Source organism: Lytechinus pictus, chromosome 18 (assembly GCF_037042905.1).
Source record: "Lytechinus pictus isolate F3 Inbred chromosome 18, Lp3.0, whole genome shotgun sequence".
NCBI classification, from domain to species: Eukaryota; Metazoa; Echinodermata; class Echinoidea; order Temnopleuroida; family Toxopneustidae; genus Lytechinus; species Lytechinus pictus.
In genome coordinates, this window is record NC_087262.1 from 14,133,827 (window position 1) to 14,161,608 (window position 27,782).

The 27,782-nt window shown below is 36.1% G+C and overlaps 2 protein-coding genes across 2 annotated transcripts; both read left to right on the plus strand.

Moving 5' to 3' along the window:
* The first annotated feature begins 796 nt into the window (after nucleotides 1-796).
* On the plus strand, nucleotides 797-6,495 carry LOC129281977 (tripartite motif-containing protein 12A-like). The gene is made up of 2 exons (XM_054917905.2): nucleotides 797-1,044; nucleotides 3,609-6,495. Exon 2 carries the CDS (start codon nucleotides 3,648-3,650, stop codon nucleotides 4,635-4,637), a length of 990 nt encoding a protein of 329 aa, XP_054773880.2. The 5' UTR covers nucleotides 797-1,044; nucleotides 3,609-3,647; the 3' UTR covers nucleotides 4,638-6,495.
* Nucleotides 6,496-15,498: 9,003 nt separating this feature from the next.
* On the plus strand, nucleotides 15,499-27,494 carry LOC129281296 (matrix metalloproteinase-2-like). Its single transcript, XM_064113181.1, has 9 exons — nucleotides 15,499-15,793; nucleotides 16,349-16,472; nucleotides 19,752-19,963; nucleotides 20,496-20,712; nucleotides 20,931-21,089; nucleotides 22,534-22,665; nucleotides 23,313-23,452; nucleotides 24,037-24,178; nucleotides 24,376-27,494. Exons 1-9 carry the CDS (start codon nucleotides 15,653-15,655, stop codon nucleotides 24,729-24,731), a joined length of 1,623 nt encoding a protein of 540 aa, XP_063969251.1. The 5' UTR covers nucleotides 15,499-15,652; the 3' UTR covers nucleotides 24,732-27,494.
* The last annotated feature ends 288 nt before the right edge of the window (nucleotides 27,495-27,782 follow it).

Below are 27,782 nucleotides of genomic sequence, written 5' to 3' on the forward strand. Positions count from 1 at the left end.
TTGATTAAATATATTTTTTTTGCCACATAGTCACATTTCCTTCCAGACTGCCATGGACATTGAACATTCGTGTGGATTTTTTTTTTTTCATTTGAACACTTACTAGATACCTGACTATATAAAACGTATAACCTTATGCACAATTACTTTTTTTCCTGATAAAATTTACTCCAAGCAGAATTGACATGCGTTGTACAAGAATCATGTTTCAAGCAATTAAAACTGCTACGAGGTTTTTTTTTTTTTTTTTTGGGGGGGGGTATCATCGACTTTATTGTAGTTCAATTCTTGATCTTTTATCGTTTTCCTTTTCCTCCTCTCCCTATTTGTCTTATTAATCCCGATCCCCCTTCAAAGCTAGCATTATGAGATGCAAGAACTTCTCCACACTCCAAGAAAATGGCAGAAACTCAAATTGAGCAAGGTTTATATTCAATTAGAAGATTGCAGACCAACAGGTGATCACAGAGGGATAACTTCCCCAATTTAAAGAAAGAATAAAAAGGGAAAAGAAAAGGAAAAATACATATAGAAGGGGAAAAAGGCATGGGAAAGAGCCTAGGGCTAGGCTCTCAATAGGATATAATGGGTGGTGGTGGCAAGTGGAGGGCAAAAGAAAATGTTGGGGGCAGGGGCGGATTGGTGTTCAATTCTTTTCGTCATTTTTTCAAAATTTATTGGGTTAACTGGGGCGAATTCCCCCTCCCCCGGTGCCACCATTTGCCTTATGTCACGCTATGTGCGAGGTGTCAGACTTTGATCGGCTGAGAAGCCCAGAGATGGGGAATCCTAATGACCACGCCCACCCCGGCTTTCTGCTCTCAGATCAGGTGATCGCGCTTTATCACGTGACATCGACAGGACATCACGTATTTCCGGGTACGTTTAAATTTAGCGCTTTTCGCTGCCTTTGTCTTTGATTGGGTCGCGTCGTCGTACCGTCTTGTTGCGTTGAGGCAGAACATTTTGCGTGAACATGCAACTGCGGATAGATGACAGATTTTGATCTTCGACGTTACTTCAGCCCAGGCACTGTCGTGATTCGTGAGTATTAGATAATTAGATTATTAATTACGGTGATCCCAGGTTTGCAAATTTAGTATTAAGTTTGGAGGAAGCGGAAGTGCAGCTGATTTTTGCACACGCGGCACAGAGCAGTACGGTACGCGGGCTGCCTCCCGGGTCGCGTCGGCGTATTAATAGTAATTATGATGCCTTGATGGTCATGGTGGGCTCCAAGTCTGCGCACCTAACAATTTGAGTTAAGATTTAACATGAATTTCTTCTTATTTCATAAAATCTTTCAGTTAATAATGTTCCTTATATTATTAAGAGTAAGTGTACCAAATTTCTCATTAAAAAATGAAAGAAAATATAGCTTTTAGCCTTGAAAAAACCTTGCCCTTGGGCAGTCATTTTCAGATTGGAAAAAAATGGTACCCCATGCCCATGTCTGTGCACTCATTCACTTTGCACACGATTCGGGGATTTTGATGAGAAAGGTTGCATTTTGAGGCCGTCACATGAAATGCCTTGAATTCATTATTTTTCCACCATTTTGAGTTGGATTTTTTTATGAATACCTGTCTATGTATTGCAATTTGCATGTGTAAAGTTTGTGCTTGTTGCATATCTTCTTTTACTAGAATCGCGCAGATACACGTGTGCACAGACAAGGGGGACTGCGCAGACTTGGGGGAACTTGCCATACTCTTTGAGTCCAAGTCTCCAGGCCAGCCGGGGGATGGGGTTAGGGCAGGCTAGAAGAATTTCACGTCACTTGGGGCTAACTTAAGTTCAACTTTTACTTGACTTAGCCTGGGGCCACTTAAGGGCGCTAATGCAGTTTCGCACCGGCCGATTACAAATACAATAAGTCTCTCACTCAGTTTAACCCAGGGAGCTCCGGCTCGCTTCGCGGGCCGGAGCCCAGGAGTCGACCGTGCAAAACGAGGGAAACACTGGGGTAGATTGGGGTCTCAATAGATTAATAGTAGGCCTAATAAAATGTGGAAACAGAAATTATGCACTTACATGTACCATGATTACATGGATGAAGGTCTATCGTGACACACAAATCCTGACATCGAGGCACAGACTGGAACCTCGATCAAAAAACGAAAAGCTCTGTCGCGATTCCTCTCCTTTCAAAATTCAAAACAAAATGGCCGATCGAGACCGAGGCTATATTTCATTTTTTTGAAATGGGATACAACTTCATTTCCGACATTTCTACGATATTGATTTCATATTTAAACAAGAATTCATTGAAAAAACAAGAAAAATATTAAAAGACGGGGAAAACTTGCCACCGTGTTTACGTCACCATCTTGATTTCTTTGTCTTTCGCCAAGGCTACAGCACGCATATTGCTGTAGCCTTGAACCTAGGCTCATCTATTTTGGTGTGTTTGATACTAGCATGAATCCCAGGAAGCCTATTGATTTTGAGGTCAAGGTCACAGTGACATGTTTTCGTCTTACCCTTCTGAAGTCTTTGTAAACGCGATAACTTCAGTTTAACTTAATCTAGGTTCATATAATTTGGTGTGTATGATACTAGCATGGATCCCAAGAAGCCTTTCGATTTTGAGGTCAAAATGTCAAAGGTTAAGCTCACACTGACATGTTTTCGTCTTACCCTTCTGAAGTCTTTGTAAACGTGATAACTTTAGTTTAACTTAACCTAGGCTCATATAATTTGGTGTGTATGATACAAGCATGGATCCTAGGAAGCCTATTGATTTTGAGGTCAAAGGTCAAGGTCACACTGGCATGTTTTCATCTTACCATTCTGAAGTCCTTGTAAAACTTTAGTTTAACTTAAAAAGGTGAAGTCACCACCTTCAACTTTTCTTGCTTGACCAATAACTCCATGTTCTGAATTACAGGCGGGGGTATTATGTGCTCACCTTAGCGACACTCTTGTTTTTGTTTTTTTAACAGTGACAATTATATTCATTATTTGAAATGTTAACTTGCATGCACTGTATGACCATTGAGTTCATATTTTGAGACATGCATTGCTGAATACAATTTTTCTTAAAATATTGATAGTTAAAAATATTTGTTAGTTTTCCTAAAATAGTATGAATATGTTGGCACTTGTTCTTGTTTGATATAAATTGTAATTATCTAAGATAATATAACAACTGATTGATAATAACATCTGATTGAAGTCTTCTTGCATCATAGATACACTCTGACAAGTGTTTTTGTGTGTGTGCAGTGAAAGTGAACCACTGGCTACTTTCTACCGTTCTTTTTAACAGTGGTGTTCAGTAATGAGTGGAGAGTGATATCTCCTTGGTCCCACGTGTAGAAATTTAGGTAACTTAGGTTTCATGTTTTCATATATCATATCCAGTATCTTCGACAGAGGGAAATACAAAAGAATTCACTGTGCAACTTTGGATACATCTTAAAGCTTGGATCAGTGAAAAGTAACAAAGAATTCAAACAGCCATGCTGCCAATTACAAGTTGACTCCACCACCTTTGGAAATGCCAAAAGGGGGTCACCGGTATAGAATAAAAATGTATAATCGACAAGAGAATCGTGCTGACATGTTAAAATTATAAACTTTTTGTGTTTCCTTTTGACATTCAGGTTGACTCCTCTTGAAGATTGGAGTGACTGTAATTCAAGATGGACGGAGATGGCATGATGAATGATCTAAAATGTCCAGTGTGTCTAGATGTCTTTAAGGACCCTACCATCCTCAACTGTGGACACACCTTCTGCAGGGGTTGTCTACAATCGCAAGATCAGCTGCACATTAATCGGCATGGTATTACCTGCCCCGTTTGTCGAGGCGTCACCGGGTTTGGACGTGGTCGTGTCGCGGGACTCACGGCCAACCTGCTGGTCAGAGGACTCCTAGATGACTCTCAAACTCAAGCCCACCCACAACAGTACTGTGAATTCTGCCCGCTGCATAGTAAACTCTACCTGGATATCTTCTGTGTGGAGTGTGAAGAACTGATTTGCTTAAGCTGTTATGCAACTCAGCACAAGGATCATGTAGTACAGAAGAAGGAAGAGATTGAAGGAGAGATGATGAAGGAACTGAAAGGGATCATTGGGAGAGGGAAGTCCAGGAAAACTCAATTGGTAAATTTCAAGGATGAAATTGAGCAGCAGAGTGACATGATCCAGTGTCACATTGGACATTTACAAGTTCAAATACGAGAATCGTTTGCCAAGAAGGTAAAGGTCCTTGAGAAACATCAAAAGAAGCTACTAAAGGAGTTGGATCACGCTTCCATGCTTTTGGATGGCATCATGAAAAATCGCTGCCTCTCGGAGCTTGACATCGATATCCGTAAAGTTGGCAGTTCCGTCGCTAGTCTCACTGGTAATAACGCCTTTAAGTGTCCCGACACAAGAACCTTTCGCAGCAATCGCGAGAGTTTCCATTATCTCAAGGGTTTATCATCTGATGAGGTGATATCCAATGTTCATTCACGCATGAGGGATGAGGCAACATCTTGCCTATCTGATGCAGAAAGATGCCGGTTTCTTCCTCTCGATGGTAACAATCTGGACTTGGGTCATCTAGAAATCCCAGAGTATCTTAAAAAGTGTGAATCACCATCAGATGTCTTGATGGACCTCGAAATTGATATTATGAATTGACAGGTGTGTGCTACACTTTTGTGTTAATTTGTACTTCTGCTGGTGGATATTTTTAATGAGATACAATTTTTTATTTATGTTAGACTTAAAGGACAAGTCCACCCCAACAAAAACTTGATTTGAATAAAGAGAAAATCCAACAAGCATAACACTGAAAACTTCATAAACATCGGATGTAAAATAAGAAAGTTATGACATTTTAAAGTTTTGCCTAATTTCACAAAACAGTTATCTGCACATCCTGGTTGGTATGCAAATGAGACTGATGATGTCATCCACTCACTATTTCTTTTGTACATGTACATGTATTCTGTTATATGAAATATTCTAATTTTCTCTGTATTGTCAATTGAAACAACGATTAATTCCTCCCTGAATATGTGGAATTAGCATTGTTTAGTACATGTATATTAAACAATGCTAATTCCACATGTTCAGGGAGGAATATGGTTCAGTCAAGGCGGTCCTTATTGTCAAATATGTAAAAAATGAAATATTGTGTAATTCAAACAATAAAAAAAAATAGTGAGTGAAGGACATCACCGACTGTCTCATTTGCATGTCACAGAATTGTGCATATCACTTTTTTGTGAAAAATAAAATGAAACTTTAAAATGTCATAACTTTCTTATTTTACATCCGATTTTGATGAAATTTTCAGTGTTATGCTAGTTTGATTTCTCCTTATTTATTCAAATCAACATTTTTCTGGGGAGGACTTGACCTTTAAACTTTAAATCAAAGGACGGTGGTGGTAATCGTACATGTAACAGCTGCTCTACTAACCAGGGTAGTTATGCTGCATTTAATTTAAACTCTGGTCTAAAGTTGTGGTTTAACTATGGATAGCCAATTGTGACATAAATCTCTAACAGTAGAGGTTCATACAGGTACATATGTACATGTAGTATCAGCTGACTTGACTCTCAAATCATCATTCTTAACTGTCTGAGAAGGATAGATAATATAATTGTCTTCACCATTCAAGAATGAGGAAAGAGCACAGTAAACATAAGAAACATACCATGTGAACAAATTTTGACATTTTTGTCTTCCCATAATTTTAGCACAGAGTTAGACCAAGGTTTAAGTTAAATCTGAATTCAGAATAAGGGCATAAGTGTCTCCAATGGAAGTAGGAGACCAATCTCTATCTTGTTAACCATTACAGGTTTTTTGCAATATTTACAGTATTACTCAGCTCAGAAAAGGAGCAGTCTAATTGTGATTATAACAATGTTTATGAACTTTGAATCTATGGCTTTAATACATGTGAACTTGGATCTGAGTACAAGGTACATTTTTTTGTATCATTAATTACAAATGTAGATATTTACATGTGTAAATACATGTAGCACTAACAAATACAAAATGATATAATCCACCAAATATTTTATTACGATTATACTCAGGCTTGGCTATAAAATGTGTAGGCCATCATTACACTTAAAGTCGAACAAATTGATCATTTTAAAGAAACAATCATTTGTTAAAGACGTACAGTATCTGTACATGTAGGAAGGTCCTCAAAAAGTATCCTTTTCCATTTAAAATCAAAGTGATACATTGTGTAGACCCGTTCTGTTGACTAGTTCTGCAAACTGCATACATAATGAGCTGGGTACATGTACACATGCTTACATGTATATGAATCAAACTCTGCTTTTAATTTGGCCATTATTGCTCTAAATCTATCAGTTTGTTTTTGTGTTTTTTCTAGTTTTAAAGTGTTTAATTAATCAAAAAGAATTATGTAATATAAAAATGTTCATGTACGTGTGTGATTTGGTCATTACTCATTGGTGCTCTAAGTCTGTAAGAATTTCATGTTATTGGTATCTTTGCAAAGTGTTTGATTTTTTTAAAAATTAATGTAATCATTTTTTTTATGTACGATATATAGTATTATAGTATCTTTGTACAAATGTCAATCATGTGTAGGAATTTAACATTTATTCTAACATTACGTAATGTTAGTGAAAATTGAATCATGGTACGAAAATAATTTTTACCTGACAATATTTGTTACACACATAGTCACAAACAGCTCAGATTTTTACAAGTCAAATTGAAGAACCCATGTCTTTAAGTACTAAGAAAAATAGGGGTACATGTTGGTGAATGAATAGAAGTATTAGTAGACTGGTTGTAGTTTTAATGTCGTAGCCGGTTTTATCATTTATTTATGACTCATTGATGCATAATGGAGGCATACATGTATTACAAGTAGGCTCTAAAAAAAGAAATGTAAACATTGAAAGGCTGATGGAGTGACAAACTCATATAAATAAATGTTGCATTTTATCTCTTTAAAGGAAACCAAAACCCAAGAAGAGAAGCAATCTTAATATTGGAAAGAGTAAAATTAGAGGAACAATTTAAAAAAAGTTTTATCAAAATTGGTTATGAAATAAACAAGTTATGGACTTTTAAACAGTCTTGTACATTCTATGGGGATCCTCAAATTGGCAAACGTGCTTCAAAATGGCTGATTGTTCCTCTCATTTTACTCTTTCCAAAAGGATTGCTTCGCTTCTTGGGTTTTGGTTTCCTTTAAATGGTTCAAACCAACACTTAAAATGTTGGATTCAGCTTTATGCAAGGTTGGATGTAAAATTTGGAAAAGGATGTCACTCCTCCAACTTCTCAAATATTGATTTAAACATTTTATTTTTAGAGTGTTTCTTAACTGAAAATGCCCAGGTAGCAAATACAACATAGCATTTGATTTTCGTTTTCTTCCTCCATTTATTGAAGAGCAAACTTGGGTCCTGATTATATATACACATATGTCACTCAATCATAAGATGTGTTTGATTTAGTAGCCATTATTTGGTGATACTTGCAATAAACATGCAGTTTTATTTTCATGTGTAAATGGTATTCAATCAAGGTGCGCTCAAAGCTATCTGTTAACCTGCATGGACCACTTTTTTTAGGGTTTTTTATAGGTTTTTTGTTCACGAAGGTTGAACATTCTAGTTTTATCTGTTCTAGATACAAGTCATGTACCCAGTTGATATGCACTGTACATTTATGATGAAAATAAAAGTCTTCTTTTTCTTTTCAAATATGATATTGATTGTTCATTCTTTACACAAAGTTTTAGATATGATGGAAGCTCTCTGACATAACTAATATACATGTACAATGTAGGCTAAATATTATCCTATTTTATATAATTCCTTATAAATAAACCAAGGTATATAGCACTAGTCCCTGCTAGAGTTAGCTACATTGTAGATTATAAACTTACTTTCTAGAGAGATGTGGAAAGAGAGGGGGAGGGGGAAAGCCATGAAGAGATGTGTATAGTGTAATTTTGCCACTTAATTGCCCCTCCCCATCCATGGGATTTCACCCATTTGTAGTGCCTGTTTTAATAAAAAGTTTCTTAGATTTTATGCCTAATACGCTATTAAAGCATAAAAAATTGCTTGTGATGTGAATTTATGGACACTTTCTGTCTGATGATATATATATATATTTTTTTTTTTGGGGGGGGGGTATCATTCCCGGGGTATCATTATAAGATGGAAATTGGACCATTAATAAGAATAGGGCGCACATACATGTATGTAATGTTATTTTTCCCTAACTTTAATTATTTTATTTTGCCAAGACTACCCCTCATAGACAATATGTGGTAGTATGATCTTTTGTCATTTTAAAGTTGGCGGACGCCTAATCAATTCTTCATCACTGATCTGTTATTATATTAGGCCTACTTTGTAGTAGCCTATATAGATCGGTGTTCTTCACATCCCTTAGATGAGGTATGCCCTCTAGTGTCATATATACAGTACATCTCTATGACAATGCATTTACATGCATGGCCCCCATAAAGGCACACGGACCATGGACCCTATCTGATCACGTGATCTTATATTATTTTGTTCCCGAACGAAGTCCATATCGCAATGTAAATATGTAACGAAAATTCGAAACAAGATTATTCAATATACTTATGTCCCACTGAAATTGAAACAAAAATCCATCGATAAGGCATATCACGAGATCTCTACGAGAAAATATACTTGCTGCTTGCAACTGAATTATGACCGCCCCTTTCTTTTGATAACAGCGATAACAAGCCTCAAATGGATTCTATCCGGCATGTGGGGGTAATGATTATGAGTAAAACCAAGCTGTGCGATAGACTAGCTAATTAATCATTGACTATCGTTGCATGTACGTGCTGTTAATTAAAGGCGGTACAGCACGGCAATAACAAGTCATATTTTGCATGTTATGTGTGGATCAATGTAATTTCAGTAGAGCCGTCTCGTATATATAGAGGATTTTTGTACGGTTGTATTTGCGAATTATATCGAGTTGGTAAGTGTATTTTTATTATTATTGTTTCAGGCCATTGTTGTTCCTAATATTCTCATTATTATCACGTTAATATATTTCTTTTATCATGTACATTTTACTTGTATTGTACATTATGCCTATTTATGCCCTTACGCAATTTCCCAATATAGCCTATATTGTCCCCCATTTACAAGAATCATTATACTGGGTATATTTGTTCTGAATCATTCAAGTTTGGCTGTAATATCGGTCTTTAAAAAAAAAAGATTCTTGACATATTAAATGAAAAAAAAATGTACCTGATGAAAACATCATGTATCATATGATCTTTACAGTATAAACGCTTCTTTACATGTTACAGTGTGTAATATGTATCATTTATTTTTTTGATAAAATGGGTAAATATTTATGCCAAATGGATGAAAAGAAATGAATGAATGAATTTCTCGATCATATCGATCCGTACTTACATTTTCAGTTTAGCAATCTCTAATCCCATTTTTATTTAATGAAAATATTATTTCCTAAACCAAAATAGGCCTGGGATTGTATCTACTGCATCATGAGGGCATTCATTCTTGTATTATTCTTTATATTATGTATTGTTTACCGGGAACAGCTATAGACTGTTAATTATACCACTTACCTCATATAGTTTTTCACGTAATGAACTAGGAAGTAGATTGGGGGCAGAAAAAGTTATGGATATGTATGGGCAGTGTAATTCTATGATTAATTCTATAAATAATATATGACGTCACTCTCATAGTTTAGTTGACCCTCCTCCCCACGCACACACAACATGGAGTGAAACACATTCCTCTTGTAATTAATGTTTCACAAACATCTCCTCCAATTTTATTCAGTTTGGAAAATATTCCTCTTTTTAATTTCGAATGTGAATAATAATCACTGCATGGCGTACTACAGATGGGGACGCTTGGGGTCATAATTATGCCCCCCCCCCCGAAAAAAAAATTCACGACCAAGAAAAATTATTTGAATTTATTACAAAATCTCACTGTCAGGTGAAAGAGTGCCTCAAATATAAACGAAATCATATGATAATTGGAGCTAACACAATAGCAAGATGCTAATCGAGTTTATACCCCCTATGTTTAATAAATAGTTTAAACAACACTAATTCAAAACATTGTACATCAAGTTCAGTGTTAATTCTACTTATTACTGACACAGACAGTTGCGGTCATCTTTAGTGAACATATTTACAGAAAAAATCTTCATTATTAAGAAAAAAATCTATATACAGGAATTATTTGTGTTTAGGTGGTACAGAGGCCTACAATACCTAATTAATTACATTTTTCCAGCAGCATTATTTTTTTACGATTTCCTCATTATCTTGTGACTGGGGTGTTTCTAATGTTACTTAGCAGATGAGTCCATAAAGTAGGACAAAAAAATGAAATATATATTTTTTTTCCAAATGAACGTCATTATTCTAGCTTTTCTTTTTTGAAGTAATATTATAGGGTTCAGGGTTGTTTTGCAAGTCCCATCACCCTAAACTATTCCAGACCATAATGTGTTAAGATAAATGAGTTGTATAACATAACTAAGATTTTCTCTGTAACAGAATTCCGGAATCTTTATTTACAGTATTCACATTTTTTGCTTAGCACATTGCATACAAAGTCAACATGTTTTTGCCCATTTTTGCCAATTCACAATTAAGAATTTGGTATCAAAATAGGCATTTTTTTTCTCTTGCTTCGCTCTCGTGCATCTGTTTGAAACTTTTAATCCATCTGCCATATCTGGCCCCTCAAAATTTGTGGCTCGTTACATTACTGATAATAATCATTAACAATTGGTGTGATGTCTTCTTTTCTTTCTTTCTTATCTTTAAACAGAGTGTCGTGGTGTGGTTTTCATTATCTGGACAAATAGGTTCATCACTCTCCACCGTGGTAGATTGGAATCCTGTCATTCTTTGGACGTAAGGGGCAGGCTTATATAATAAAGGCATATTATCATCGTGAACTCTCACTTTTGACATTGTTTCGGATAGACAGCAATCATGAGCTATCAGCAGACCCCCTATCCCCAACAAGCCACATACGCCCCTCAGGGGGCTTACCCGCCTCAACCGCCACCTCAGGGATACCCCGCGGCTCCCCCACCATACGGTGCCGGTCAACCGCAACCCGGTTACGCCCCCGGTCAACCGCAACCCGGTTACGCCCCCGGTCAACCGCAGCCCGGTTACCCGGTTCCGCCCCAACCGCAGCAAATCCATCACCATCATCAGCAAATAGTAGTTCCGCCGCAGCAACCCAAAGTGGTGTACGTCCAGGATAACTCGGCAACGAGACAGCAGCAGGACGACGACGCGTGTTGTATGATGGCATTATGCGCTCTGTGCCTATGTTGCTTGATGAGCGATTAATCAAATCTCCACGCTTGCCTTGTTACCATGGTAACTTGATGTTGAAAAGTGTACTGATGATGGGGAGTAATAATTAATGTCCTGTTTGTGACGTCAGAGGAATGTGGACTCTGGAATGATAATGAATTACAAAGCGATCGGACTTCAATTATACAAGTCTACTGACATAATTTTGTTGTGATGTGCCATCACTATCTGTTAATGGACACTTTAAGGAGTCATAAAAGGTTATCAGTCTGTTTAAGATCAAGGGATGTTACACCGAGTGTTTGCAAGTTCGGTGTTGGTGTTTAGAGCTTGAATCATGCTGTACCTAACCTATTTCCAACACCAAATACGCATGGTACACAGTGTCAGTCCCAGTACCAGACTCATTTCAACTTTGGTGTCGTGGGTTAGTGATTGGTGTGAAAACACAAACACCGAACTCGATATTACCCAGTGTATTTTAAAAACGCTGTTTTTACAATGTAATTTCAACACTAACCCAGTATCAATATAGGGCAACACTATAGGGAAGTGTTGAAACAGCTAAAGTTTTGAGTTGCATGAGCTAAATACCAGCAGACGGGCGTTTAAGCAACACCGCAGTCATTGTTGATGATGATGATGATGATGATGACGACGACGACGATGATGATGATGATGGAGGTGGTGGTGGTGGTGATGATGATGATTCGATTTATATAGAGCTAATAACGGCATAAAACAATTTAAGTTTTATAGTAACACATGTGTGTTTTAAAGCTTTTTGAAAAGGTCACCGATTTATAAGTTTGAACAAGTATATAATGTATTCAAGTTATGCTTATAGTGGTGAGTCATTTCAGGTTAAATTCCATTTCCCAGATTCTAAAATTATCATTACGTATATCGTCCATAACCTTGTTGTACCCATGGTTCCATGTTGAATTGAAAACGATGTCTTGTCAAATGGTGAAAAATTGAAAATTATTAGCAATTTTCATGATATTAAATCGGACCAAATCCTATATAATATACTAATCTTTGAAAATTCATAACTTAGATTATGTATTCATCAATATTTTTTATTTGACCAAAGTGTTTGTCAAGTTCAACGAACGTAGAGGCTTTCTTTTTCTACTTTCGTTTGTCAAGTTATATTCTTCGACTAAGGTGTTAAAGCTGAGACCAGTCGGTATCCATAGAGGATCACACCATGAGGTGTTAAAATTACACCCTAGATATTACACTTAACACCCGACTTTGGTGGCAGACCTAGCCAGGTTCAGCTGGATCCTCGCCAGTGTAGAAGTAACAACCAAAGAAATTGTCATTACAACTTTATTAAGCTTAGGAGTTGAAATAAAACCAAATCTTTAACACCAGAGTAAAATGAGTGATGTTGTCTTTTATGTACATCCCGGGTTTACACCAATCAACACTACGGTTTATAGTGTGTTGGACCTTTAAAAGTCAAGTTAGAGACAGAATAATGCTACAATATACCCACGTGTTTGTATTTATTCTTATTAGTCAGTGTAAACCTAACAATTTCAATCAAATTGCATATCTGTTCGTTCATCGTGAATATAACTTTTTTAAATAACAGGCATAATGGCAGCAATGTGGGCAAAAAAATGGAATGGGAAATTGAAAACTTTATTTGTTAATAGACTTGTCATTAACCCCCCCCCCCAAAAAAAAAAAAAAAAATATATATATATATATATATATATACATGTATATTCATACGTATATATATATAGGCCTATAATAGTAATAAATAAATATATAAATAAATAATAATAATGATAATAATAATAATAACAAATCGTGTTGAATTATTTCAGAGTGTGATTTCTGGTGTAGAAAATGACTTATCTGTAATTGCTCCCACCCTCTGGAACAAACTCCCAACTCATATCCAAAATGCTCCCTCCGTGGAAATTTTCAAATCGTCACTTAAAACTCACCTTTTCTCATAACTTGTTTTCTTTTTCTTCTTTTTTTCTAATGGATTGACTCTATATTATTATAATCTGCCAACCTGTGCGCTTTGAAACAGTGACCAGTATAAAGCGCCCTACAAATGTTATTACCGTATTATTTTGTGTTTATCTTTCCTAACGAGAAATTTTAAGTGAAACGTATTAATGTGAATGTAAAGTTCACTTTGTACATTTGTTTTAGCTTATGTTATCATTGTGAAATGAATTGTTTGTACTTAAATTCGCAATAAATGATGAAAATAAAAATGTCTCTATCATGATGCAACTGCCATCTGTTTAATTGAATTGATGTGTGATTATTTCTATGGAACCATACAACATTAATAAATTTGTTTTTATTTGCATTTTAAATAACTGCGGAATGTGAGAAAGACAAGAAAGAAAGAAAGAAAGAAAGAAAGAAAGAAAGAAAGAAAGAAAGAAAGAAAGACAAGAAAGAAAGAAAGAAAGAAAGAAGGAAGGAAGGAAGGAAGGAATAAATAAAGAAAGAAAGAAGGAAGGAAGGAAGAAAGAAAAAGAAAGAAAGAAAGAGGAAAGAGACGAGTAGGGGAGTAACCCCCCCCCCCCCAAAAAAAAAAGAATAAATAAATAAATAAAAAATGAATAAATAAATAAATAAATAAAATGAATAAAACCTACTTTTTATGCATTTTTAAAGAAAGAATTTCACAGGCTGCGAACGCATCATACCCTTCATTTGGCATTCAAAGACCCCCATATAATAATATTGATAAAAGAATCAAAGTCATATACAGTATAATTAATTATTAATCGAAATATATTGAAATAAGATAAGACTAATGTAATATGCCATGTCGCTATCAAGACAGGTCCGTGATTTCTCCCATTCTCCTACATCTTTTTCCCCTGCAATTTGAAAAAAATAAAAAAAAATATTCCAAAACACCGACCACAATCAAATATCTTCGCGGACGCCACTTTGAATATGCATCATTAGGCGTAAGCAGTGGCGTACCTAGGATTTTCCAGGATTTTCGTCAGGGGGGGGGGGGCAAAAAGGTCTTTCAAGCTCGTCAGGGGGGCAGGGATACATGCATGGGTGGTGGCTTTGCATGGGTGGTGGCTCGTCAGGGGGGGGGCAGACGCCCCCCCCCCCCGTAGGTACGCTAGTGGGCGTAAGTGATTACATAACTAGTACCCCGTGTCCTCAAATAAGAGTGTACATGGCATTTGATCACCGATGCGTGGTGGCTCTTAACAATAACGTCACGTCAGTGCGATTTTTTTTTTACTTCCTGGTATATAGAGAGATCAGCGACTGACCCAAATATGGGTAAGAAGTTTTTTTTTACCCCCGCATTAAGGGTAACATTCACAAACCCTCCTTTATAATGATTTAAACGTGTGTATGAAGGTGAATGGCAATAATGATGATCAAGCCCTATCCGAATTAGGACTTGATGATGAAGGATGCTGTCTTACCAAATTTATACTGCTCCTGAGCCGTTATCGTGGGGGCTTCGGAGGCTTCAGCCCCCCCCCCCCTCTCCCCACTTATTCAGTAAATTTGTTTTAAAAAAATTGTAAAAACGAAGATCTTGTGATGTTTTTTTGTTAGGTCATCCACCACCCCCTCACCTGAGTTCCAAACTTGTCTTACATGTAATTCATCACTAATGCATCTATTTTCATGATTTTGAAGACTTAAAACATATATTAACACTTTGAAGATATTGTGCTATTCATTTCGGTATTTTCAGATTTCAGGGCAAGTTTCATAGATGTGACTAACAAAACATTCATTCCATCAGCGTAATATCCCGTCCATTTTAATAATTTTTGTTTACACTTCCTTTTCATCAACATCATCACCTCCGTGCCTTCATTCCGTTACACAAATTTCACCAATATCATACCACTTCAGTTCCCAGTAATGTTCCTCTTAATTAATGCTCGATTCATCCCATTTCATTCCTATTATAACGCTTCAATGCCCTCGCCATACACTCCCTTTAGCATGTTTAGGAAAGTTCCTTACACACCTCATGTTATTAACGTCATTATTGCACCAATGCTCCTTTTAGTGAAGTTGCTTGTTACACCCCAATTCTATCAACTTTACTAAAACGCCTCAATGCCCCCATATCCCCTTAAGTAAAGTTTCTTGTTACACACCAATTTACCACGTCTTTTGTCTTCCAAACAATAAGATTATAATAAGGAAGAACAAGTTGGAGAGGATCTCTCCTTAACTCTCGATCCAAAATCTGGTATTTCCTCGTAACGCCAAACTCCTACCACAACGCAATGCTCCAGTTGAGGACGGAGGATTCATAACCTTTTTTATCGTTAAAATGGACATATCATCTTTATTTTCGGGAGCTTTCACGTGTATTAGAATCAACATGATCAAGATTCTGGTTGCTATGGTAATTATTTCATATTTAGCGGTAAACTCTGATGCCAAGCCGGTTAGAGATGCGCAGGACGCCAAGGTATGTTGTAATCACTGTGTTTTTTTTTTGGGGGGGGGTTGCAACGAGCTAGAAATAATTCTCCTATATAAAATTATTTTAAATTAAATAGTTACAAACTAACAACAAAATAATTTAGATTAATCAAGAGGATGAAATCCACATGTATTTTTCACATGCTTTACAAAATCAAAATGATCTAATATAATTTTTAAGTATCTATCTAAAAATCAACTATTCATATTTTAGTGTTATCTTGTAAATAGTGTACATTAATTTTTTTACCAATATTGTAGTTTGTCTTGAAAGCGATATGCCCTTTGAGAAAGGAAATGATAACTATGTAATTAGAGACACATTGACGATTTGACAAGCTTTATTTAAGCACCGCTATCATTATTATTATTATTATTACTATTATTATTATTGTTGTTGTTGTTGTTGTTGTTGTTGTTGTTGTTGTTGTTGTTATTATTATTATTATTATTATCATCATCATCATCATCACTGTTTAGTGACATATTTCAGATCGGATTATTTTTATCACTAAATGTTTTCCCCAAAATATTATCACAGATGTATTTATTGAACTACGGTTACCTTAAACAAAGCGACATGGCGAAAGGAGAACTGTCGACAGAAGATGACATGGTCAAAGCTTTAAAACAATTCCAATACATGGCAAACATTGAGGAATCAGGTAAGATTTATCCTTCATGAATATTTATTTGTTATTTCGAAGTCTAAGTAAAAGTAAATGAGAGTAACAGTTTTTTTATTAATTGATTGATTGATTGGTTGGTTGGTTGGTTGGTTGGTTGGTTGGTTGGTTGGTTGGTCGGTCGGTCGGTCGGTCGGTCGGTCGGTCGGTCGGTCGGTCGGTCGGTCGGTCGGTCGGTCGGTCGGTCGGTCGGTCGGTCGGTCGGTCGGTCGGTCGGTCGGTCGGTCGGTCGGTCGATCGATCGATTGATTGATTGACATTAGCATGTGCGCATATTTTGTTTCAAATTTGTCATTTTTAATTGCAAATATTTGCTAGATTCAACGCAGAGTGTGCGCAAGATGCTCAGGTCGATCGCTTCGCTCTCTCGCTTGTATTTTGTATTCTTGAACGTCATTTTTTCACCTGGAAGGGAATAATCGTACGTATGACGAAAACATTAGCACATGGGAGTGTCAGGACAAAGCACAAAGAAGAAAACGTACAAGAAATATAAGAATATTGTGGTTATCATAAACCTAATAATGCTAAAAAAAATTAAATGCCGCTTAAAGGTGTATGAACAACGACGGTTATAAAATCTAAATTTTATCATAATTTATGGAAGTGACCATAGGGAAAAAAATATAACGGAGATATTAATTGATAATGAAATCAGATACATGTTACAAATAAAATGTACTTTGGTGTAATGGCCCAATAAAAAAATGGTGGGCACTGCATGGCGTATATGGAGTAGAATTTCTAAAATTTTGGTATGATATTAAAAAAATAATGTATTTCATTTCCCTGATTTTCCCCCTTCTTTGTCTTTTTTTTGGTCTTGGAGCTTTTTGGGGTCCAGTGCACTTAAGCCAACATATATACAAGTACTCTAGCTAATTATAGAGCACTGCCATTGTAAAAAAAAAAAAATTGTTCATTTGATTTTTATTTACTAAAATTGATTCGTGATTTGCATCTTACCTTGTAAAATATTTATGTTATATTTTCTGGTTTTTATTTGTAAATTGAACATTTTCAGTGTGTGATAACCTAGTTTGACGTTTTTCTTAAATAAACCAACTATATTCTACTCTATTCAACAAATAATAATGATAAGTAATACTGTGGATGCCTATTCCCCACTTCAATTACACTCCATACAAGTGTCTTGTAGCATATATTAAGTACATGGTGATCGATTTTACTGGTAATGGGTTATGTAATGGGGAAATAACAAGGTCTTCATAGACTTCACAATAAACCCGGAAGTTTTAGAGATTTGTTGATTTTCAATGACAATGCAATGCCATCACCAGGAGTATTAGCAGAGGCGGCTCGACGAGGGGGGGGGGGCGCAGGGGCGACGACCATCCCTATAGTTTTTTTTTAAGTAGAGAACAAAAGAGACAAGTATAAAAGGAGAGGGAGAAAAGGGAAGAAAGAAGGGAGAAAAATGTACAGGGGGGGGGGATTGTGCCTTATAACTCTACATTACCCCTGATATTCGATTTTTTTTAAATATCGCCATGTTTGTCTTCTTCGTCGTCGTCTTCTACTTCCTAGCTCCTCCTCCTCCTCTTCTTCTTCTTCTTTTCCTTTTTATTTTTCTTCATCTTCTTCTTTTTCTGCCTCTTTTTCTTCTTACCACCATCACCAACACCATCATCACCACCGTCATTATCACCATTGTTACAATTTCTGTCGTCAAAGTCACTATCGGTACCACCTGCGCACAGTGGGTCAGAATGAGTTGAAAGTGTGCCAAAATTATATTCCGTGTTATATTTTTACTTTAGCATGTTGATTAAGGGTAATTTTGGGCGTAGAATCGACTGAACATAGTTTAAAGGCGATATGACGTCACTTTGATACCAAATATTGATTGGCTACTTAAAACCTATCTGTGAAAAGACAAATTCCGCTAAACAATGTGAAGTATACACATTTTGTGCTATGTGTTACTTTAAGATTGACCAGAGTGAATGTTGGTTTATGCTTCTCACTTGCCTAAAAAGTGTATATGAGATCATGAAAATAATTTTATGGCATCAAAATGATCATTAGATTTAAAAAATACCTTAAAATCTGAAGAAGAACAAATATCAACCGTGCTCTATCAAGCTGTGTAGACTTGGGTAAAACGCAGAGTATAACACCACGAATGTTTTAGAGGAGGGCTTTTGGCTGAACTTATTCTACAAGTAACTTTTATCTCTGGAAGAGGGCTGGGTAGCCCTTATATGCTTTATCAACCTTCATTAATTTTGTTTACATTACGCCCGGAATTCGTGTCATTTTCATGGAATGGAAGGGGAATCGTCCTCGCCGTGCAAAATTGCAAAAAAATGAACGGCAATGTACACCCCACACGGTGCGCTGCGATGACTGCGCGGGATAAAAAATGACCGTTTTTGAACAGGTTTGGGGGGTGATGACTGTGTCAAGTAAAATCGGCTCTAACATGAAAACGGGCAGCTAAATTTGGTATCGACTTAAAGCTTAGACATCGGGCAAAATGATGATGATAGAATTTAAACGGAAATCCACGGAAATTGAAACGTTTCTAATGCAAATGCAAAAAACATGGATTATCAGCCTATTTCGAGGTATAATTATCCTATAAACCTTCTGAAATGTGTCTTTTATCTACTTTGAACCCTTTCACATAAAAAAAATATATATCAGGATTATGTGGGAGCCATTTCAGATTCCTATATGAAAAACCTCCTGTGAAATGGCTTGTTTTTCAACTAATATTATACGCGGCATTTCGCAAAATGTCACATTTTACGAGTTGAGGTATAGGAAATTAACAACCTTTATGCAAATTCCCGAATGAAATATTTTGCTGAAGTATTCTTCAAAGTGTTGTCTTTCAGCTGGGCATGACAAAAATTAAAAATCTGAAATTGCCCCAAATGACTTTTGGCGCACTTTTGTTTCGCCCCGGCCCACTGTGCAGCGTCGTCAACATCGTCGATCATTCATCACCATCAACACCACCAACATGATCACTTGATCAGAGGTGAAAACAGGAATACTTCAGATGTTGAAAATTCACTATGAACACAAAATGGCTTAAGGGTGCAGAATTGTCGACACCCCCAAATGGGTGAAAGCTGTTTTCATGTGAGGGAGCGTAGCGACCGAACCAAAAAAAAATCCTCTCTTGAAACTGTAGAAGTTCGTATATTCAACTTACCAATTTGTATATCATTATAATTGTTCTCAGCGCTTATTAAAAATATCTTAAATCATTATCATATATTTTAGGGAAACTTGACAACGACACGATTCGCATGATGACGATGCCGCGATGTGGAATGCCGGACATGGTTGGCACCGGCTCGCATGATGTTCGAAAGAAGAGGTTCACCCTCTCCCAGCTCAAGTGGCCTTATACCGACCTCACGTACCGGATCGATGGGACCACGCCCGACCTCCCCGCCGCACTCGTCAACCAGATCATGGCCCAAGCTCTCAAGGTCGGTGTCAGGGTCAATGATGTCGTGTTTTTTTCCTATTATGAATAATGATTTCGTTAATGTGATTGATTAATTGAAGCATTTTGTCTTTGTTTATATTTTCATTTTTAGGGGATGGGCATCATGGGCATTTTTTAGCCAGAGTGTCTCATTACAAGGACAAATTGACTAATATGAATGACTCACTTTTTTATTTTGTGAAACAAATTCTAGTCTCCCCATCCTCCGTGTTTCTTTCTCTCTTTCTATCTCTCTATCCACATCTGCCCCCATGTTTTCTCAATATTTATTTATATTGCATGCCGAATACCAAATCAAGAAAAATTAAGAGGTAAATAATTTGTAATTAACAACTCTTTGGTGCCATATAGGCTTAATATTCATGTTAATTGTATGATGTGTATGCCTAAGAATGTGAAATGATTCTTGCTACGATAATGAAGAATGAATAAGAACTCATTGGAAAATTGTCGTTAAAAATTAAATGTATTGATGACGTTTCAAACTTTCAAATGTCATCTTTAATATTCAGGCTTGGTCAGATGTTTCTTCGTTGACCTTCGCTCAGGTGGCCGCCAATCAGCCAGCCGACATCCTGATCGATTTCTTCGAAGCCGAGCACGGTGACGGTAACCCTTTCGACGGACCTGGTGCTGTACTCGCCCATGCTTACTTCCCGAACCCCAACCCCATCGCCGGCGATGCGCACTTCGATGACGCCGAGACCTACACAGATGGGACTCCACAAGGTTGTAATTTCTCCCCTCTTTTCTGTTTGCTTGGTTGTGGTTGTTATTTTGTTTTGTTTTGTTTTACATCTAGAGAGTGTTTCATCAATATTGTTGTCCAACAAGTTTTATATCTGACAACTTTCCTAGATTGAAAAGCAGAGTTGTGATTTATTTCATTGTCTATGAATTCACTACACAAAATAAAAATCAATGATCATCTTCTTTTTTTTCCGTAGGTATAAACCTCTTTCAGGTAGCAGCGCATGAGTTTGGCCATAGTCTTGGGTTGGGCCACTCAACCATCGATGCGGCTTTGATGGCGCCCTTTTACCAGGGCTACGTACCAGATTTCGAACTCCATCCCGACGATGTAGCTGGTATCCAGGCACATTATGGTAAGCATGGCGTCTGAGGGGGGGGGGGGGGGACTGGGACTCTTTCCACTAAAATTAAACGACCAAGGAAAAAAAGAAATAGATGGGGATTAAGGGGAAAGGGAACGGAAAAAAGGGAGCGTTGAATGTATTATTATTTTTCTTGATAGCATTTCAACACTTATAACAAAATTAGATTTTCATTTCAAGTAGCTAGGAAACTATTCTGATTTTTTTTCAAATTATTATGAAAGCCAATGTAGTATGCTTATAATAATAATAATAATAATATGGAACTTTTATATAGCGCTTAATACAATACAGTTTCTAAGCGCTTTACAATTTAAACAGAACGTAAATAAAACAAGTACAATATCATTAACTTATCAAATAGGATGGAAGCGCTTGTCGGAATACTCCACATCGAGTGGAGTAAGTAAGAATACCAAAATGTGATGACAGGAGTAATATCTGAAAAGCAGTTAGAAACGTCATTACTATGTATTCAAACAACTTAAAGCTACATAATTATAAAAGCGAAGTATGATAAAAATCATAAGCTTTGGTAAAGCATGGACACTACTAAGAAAGGTTAATAATGTGAGCTGTACTCGAGTATCTCAAACATTATAATATTACAAAAGCGTAGAATTCATTGGCCCGTACTTATTCTGAAGTCAGGTTTAACTTAGACAACGGTCTAAATCTGTACTAAAATTATGGGGAGCCAAAAATTCTGTTTTTATTGTATATTTCTTATGTGTACTATTGTTTCCTTTTGCTTTCATAATGAAGAAAAATACTTCAGCTATCATTCACAGACAATATATATTATGGACAATATGAGTGTCAAATGAGTTAATAAATTGAATGTGTACTGTTAGGGATTTGTGCTAAAATTGGCTCTCCATAGTTAAACCACAACTTTAAACCAGGGTGTAATTTAAACCTGAGTTCAGAATACGGGCCATTGAATGCATTTTTTTGTCATTTTACCCTATTTTTTCAGTTCTTTATTTCATTTCCATTTTGTCTTATCTTAGTGCCCTCTCTCTGTAATGTTTTATGTACAATTAAAATTGCCGTTTGAACACTTACTTTACATATTTAGTCATTGGATATTGAAAAGCTATTGGCAAAGATTATATCCTGAAATTTTCAGTTCATGCGATACTTGAGACTGTACGTGTTATATAAAACGACAAAAATACGCAGATATTTTATTTTGATCAAATATCCAATTGAATGATGATGATGATTATTATTTGTGTTGTAAAATTGGTAAATTCAATTATTTATTTATGTATTTATTTATATGTTTATTTATTGATTCATTCATTTATTTTCTATTTTTCAATCCACAACCGTTTTGGGGCATATGTATGAATATGATCTAGTAATAAGTAGCATGCACTTATTTTTAGAGGGGATTTAGTTTTTAAACATCTTCTTTATTCTATAACAGGACCAAACACAAATCAAGGCGGCGGCGATGGTACTGATGAAGGTCCGCCGACCCCTCCGGCCTCTGGGGACTGCATCTCACAATTCACTGCTACAACGCAGACCGCAGACGGCGGTTTCTATCTTATCAATGGTAAGGATGATGGTATTGTTTTAGAGGATGAGGATGATGGTGATGATGATGGTGGTGGTGGTAGTGGTGATGATGATGATGGTGGTGGTTGTGATGATGATGAAGTTGATAATGATGATGATGGTGCTGATTGTGGTGGTGATAATGATAGTAGTGGTGGTGGTGATGGTGGTGATGGTGATGATGATGAAAATGATGGTGGTGGTGGTGATGGTGTTGATGATAATGATGATGATGATGAAAATGATGGTGGTGGTGGTAATGATGATGTTGATGATGATGGTTGTGGTGGTGGTGGTGGTGATGGTGGTGGTGGTAGTGATGATGATGATGATGATGGTGATGATGATGAAGATGATGATGATGATATGATAGGTGATGATGATGATGGTAGAGATGGATGTAGTCATGGTGTAAAACATAAAACCCTAAAAATTATGGAACAGTGAACTTTTTTGAAGTATTCAAATATCCTTCATAATTTGTAGGCCTATGTTTCTTCGGAAAATCATTTCGTAAGTAGGATTGATACAATCCAATCCTTGCTGCGAAATAATTTTTCAATAAACACAATCAAAATGTAATTTTTGTAATCATTATTTGTCAATTTTAATGCAATAACCGATTGTTCCTTATCAACATAACAGCAACCCATGCTTTCCGGATCGGGCCGAACGGACTCGAAAACGGCTATCCGAAGACAATAGCAACCGAATTCCCCGGATTACCCGACAACATCGATGCAGGTCTGTACTTTCCGGATAACAGCAAGACGTATTTTTTTAAGGTGAGATTTTTATACTGCTATTTTTATAGAAAAAAATTCTTTCTTCCTCTTTTTGTTTTCCATGCAGTTGGTGTTTGTTAATTTTGATGCACGCTACACTCATGCGTTTTAAAGGCCAAAACGTAGCAAGCTTTTTAACTCTTCACAATACGGTTCTCGAAAGCAAACAATTATGGTTAGAGAAAATCAAGGAATGTAAAAAAAAACTAATTATTATCTTGGTGACGAAAGAAGAGCTTTATATTTTCCTAGAACTCTTTGATCTTATGTAAATCAAAGACATGGTTCTTACAGACAGCAAGCAATTATCTAACAATTCAGATGTCCAAAAACAGAGTAACATAATTGACAGTTACTTTCTACAAGTTTGTGACAGGAAAGAACTCACTGTATTATGGTAGTGACCTTTGACCTCCTTTCTTTAGTAGTCAGAAAAGAATGCCTCTCGTGACGAGCTTTGTCGAGGACTGGTGTGCTTGATGTTGATGAAAGAGACAATATGATGATTATTAATTGTGTTTGTTTAATAACGTACTAGTTTATTATTGTTTTCTTACTTTTTTTTCATTTTTTTTATTCCCAAGGGCGGTGACTTTTATCAGTTTTCTAGTCAGACGATGGATGATGGGTATCCGCAAGCCATAGCTACGGCGTTCCCCGGGTTACCGGATAACCTGGACTCGGCTTTCATCTGGACCGGTAACGGAAGAGTTTACTTCACCAAAGGTGAGGAGTAAAAAAAGGGGGAAGGTTATTTCACGAAAGAAGTGTTTGCTATCAAGTATCTAGAATGGAGGGGGGCATTGTCCAACTGCGCCAGGAGCCTCAAGGGATGATCACTGTTACTTTAAAGAACACTTCAATCATTGATTTTGTTATCCTTAATTAATGAGGTCATTTTTTTCATTCCCTCTTCGTTGCAGATGACCAATACTACCGCTTCTCCCCTGGGGTTGGCGTGGACGACGGTTACCCACGACCCCTCTCGCTCTGGACCAACTTACCGCCGACGCTCGACGCCGCTATGCAGCACGCCAACGGCTTCACCTATTTCTTCTCCGGCGACTTCTATTACCGCTTCAATGACGACGAATTCAAAGTTGACGCCGGTTACCCCCGCGTTACGTCGGTGGGTTGGCTTGGGTGCGCCGCGGCTATTGGTAGCGGTAACGGCACTGCGTCGCCGCCCGACGGCGGTAATAGCGGCGTAAGATTGACGTCGGCGACATTTTCTTCCTTACTCACACTTATACTGATAATCTGCTCATTGTGTCTTTAAAATTTATGTATCCATTTTTTAAAATAAACAATTATTTTTTGCATTTTTTTAAGTTATACCCTTCTCCCCCATTGGTTTTTCTATTATTATTTATCTATCTATTTATTGGGGGTGTAAAAGCATGGACGTGGTATTCAGCATGGAAGCTTTTCATGTATTGATTTTAAGAGTGATCTTCAGTGCTAAAAGTTATAAGCTACGGAAATCCTTGCATTTGATTGGCTGGGAGCAAATTTGTCAGTGAAAATCACTGAAATGATGCTGAATGAAACGCCCTTTCGAGAATTTCAATAGCTAAAATAAAATAAAACACATTGCCCTCATAAGAAAATCCAAAAATATTGCATTTTCTTGTATAAGTTACTAGTGATTTTCATTGATTGGAGACTGTAATTATTTTAGCAATTATATAATTTTATATTTTTACCTGAAATTTTATTTTGTATTGTGAAATGATTTTTTTTCATTTTATAAACCAATTTATTACAATTTTCAGTTAACATTTGATGATAAATTCCTTTGATATCAGATATCTTAGTCTTCTTGTAAAAAAAATGTATTCCTGTTCCTAATTTGAAGCATATTACACAAAATCCAACTTAGGCCTATGTAAATTTTTGTATTATGAAAATAATAACGAATCGATCATTGTATTATTTGCAATATTTCTCGAACAATTGACGATCGAGTTACTACCGCCTTGTTAAAGGACAAGTCCACCCCAACAAAAAGTTGATTTGAATAAAAAGAGAAAAATCCAACAAACATAACACTGAAAATTTCATCAAAATCGGATGAAAAATAGCAAAGTTATGATACTTCAAATTTTCGCTTAATTTCACAAAACAGTTATATGCACATCGTGGTCGGTATGCAAATGAGGGAACTGATGACATCACTCACTCACTATTTCTTTTGTATTTTATTATATGAAATATGAAAAATTTTGATTTTCTCATCATTGTCATGTGAAATGAAGTGTCATTCCTCCCTGAACACGTGGAATTCCATTATTTTAACATTTTGTGCTTCAGGCAAGGAGGTCCTAATCATCAAATTCGTAAAAATTGAAATATTGTATAATTCAAGCAATAAAAAACAAAAGAAATAATGAGTGAGTGACATCATCGACTCTCTCATTTGGATGTAACTGGCTCGTTCATTTAACTATTTTGTTAAAAATAAGCGAATTAACTTTGAAACGTCATAACTTTCTTATTTTACATCCGATTTTGATGAAATTTTCAGCATTGTGCTTGTCTGATTTTTCTCTATTGATTCAAATCAACATTTTTCTGAGGTGGACTTGACCTTTAATAACCTCAAACAACTGTTAGAAGAGCTGTAATGATAGGCCAACGTTATTTCTTTTACATGCTGGCATGTGAAAGTTAGAATGACTCAGTTTCATCATTTTTAATTCATTTTTCTAAGTTTGCATTAATGCTTTTGGATCGCCATTATAATTATCTGACCAAGCACCTCAAAACCAACAATCAGTCGCCAGTGAGTTCTCTGTAAATAGCCGAAATAGAAATCTAGTCTTTAAAGTTCTCTGTACATAGCCGAAATAGTAATCTAGTCTTTAAAAAGCCAAAATTTGACCCCAAAAATGTCATAATTTGAAGTTGTAAAGTTGAATAAAAGACAATATTTATTTATCATTTTTGTAGACTGCTTTGGAGTTTCACAGAGATTGCATAGTGTGCACGTCTCAGAGTGAATCCAAAACTTCAAACCCTGTTTTTCTCGATACCTTTTGAAGCTCTCACCGAATTTCTTGTGAATGTAATCAAGCTATTGTGAGGGTTATTGTTGATCAATTTTGACAAGTTATATATCAAAAGCTTAAGATATGCTTTTCCAAGGTCAATGAAAATCTTTAAATTCGTTCATGGAACTTGTTGATTATGGGGTGGCTGGTCCAATAAATTGTTACTCATATATTTGTTATCCGATAATCATTTTCCTCTCTTTTTTTTCACAAAGTAATAGAGCCCTGCATGTCTTCATCTAAATCAAAGTTTTAAGAACTTCAATAACAAATTCAATTTTAATTATGATTTACAGAGTGACTAAGAATTTAAGAGGCCTCGTCAAAATCTACATTAACGGCTTCGCATCTGTTATTTATATATATATTTTTAAATTAGGGGCGATGGTACTGGGGGCCGGTGGGGTTTGCGTTTTTTTTCTGAAATCGTGTATAAAAATGAAAAAGTTTCCATTTGATTGGGATTTTTCGCATGATCACCCCCATTCCTCCCCCCACCTTTAAAACCGTTTTGCGGCCCCTATATATATTTTGTGTGTGTTGGTGGAGGGTTTATACACTGTTAATAAAACCCTGATTTTACAGGGGAAAAAAGAAGATTTTGCAGAAAAAAATCAGAATCATTCTGTAAATTCATAAAACAGGAAATTTTCTGCAATTTAATAGAACAGGTCTGTTTAAAAAAGGGGAAAAGGGTGTTTATTAAAGGAAATTTGTAAGGTTCCATACACCAAATACCAATTTCCTGTAAGATTACGCAATCTGGTAAGATAAGGTGTTATCGAGACTCTGCTGCAGGAACTTCTTTTATTTTAAGGATAAATTTTCTAACAGTGTATCTGCTTATATGACTCTTTTTTCAAGTTGATTGTCCGTCAGATATGATATTAGTTGGAGAATTGTTGATGTTTATGTAGCTTTATATAAGCCTCCATGTGGAGGAAGAAGAATATAAATAAAGACGATATTTTCGATGACATGGAAATCAATCCTTTTCTTTGTTTCAGACGTGTCGAGATTATTATTCTTAAGTATCAGTAACACTCATGTTTAGCTCGAGAATCAGATGTTATCATTATCATGTTGGGTGGGGCCGGCTTTGGAACTGAAGTGGCTACCTGGGTGAATATTATTATTAGTATTATCATCATCATCATCACATCATCATCATCATCATCATCATCATCATCATCATTATTGTTATTATTATTATTATTATTATCATTATTATTATTATTATTATCATTATTATTGTTATTATTATTATTACACTTTAA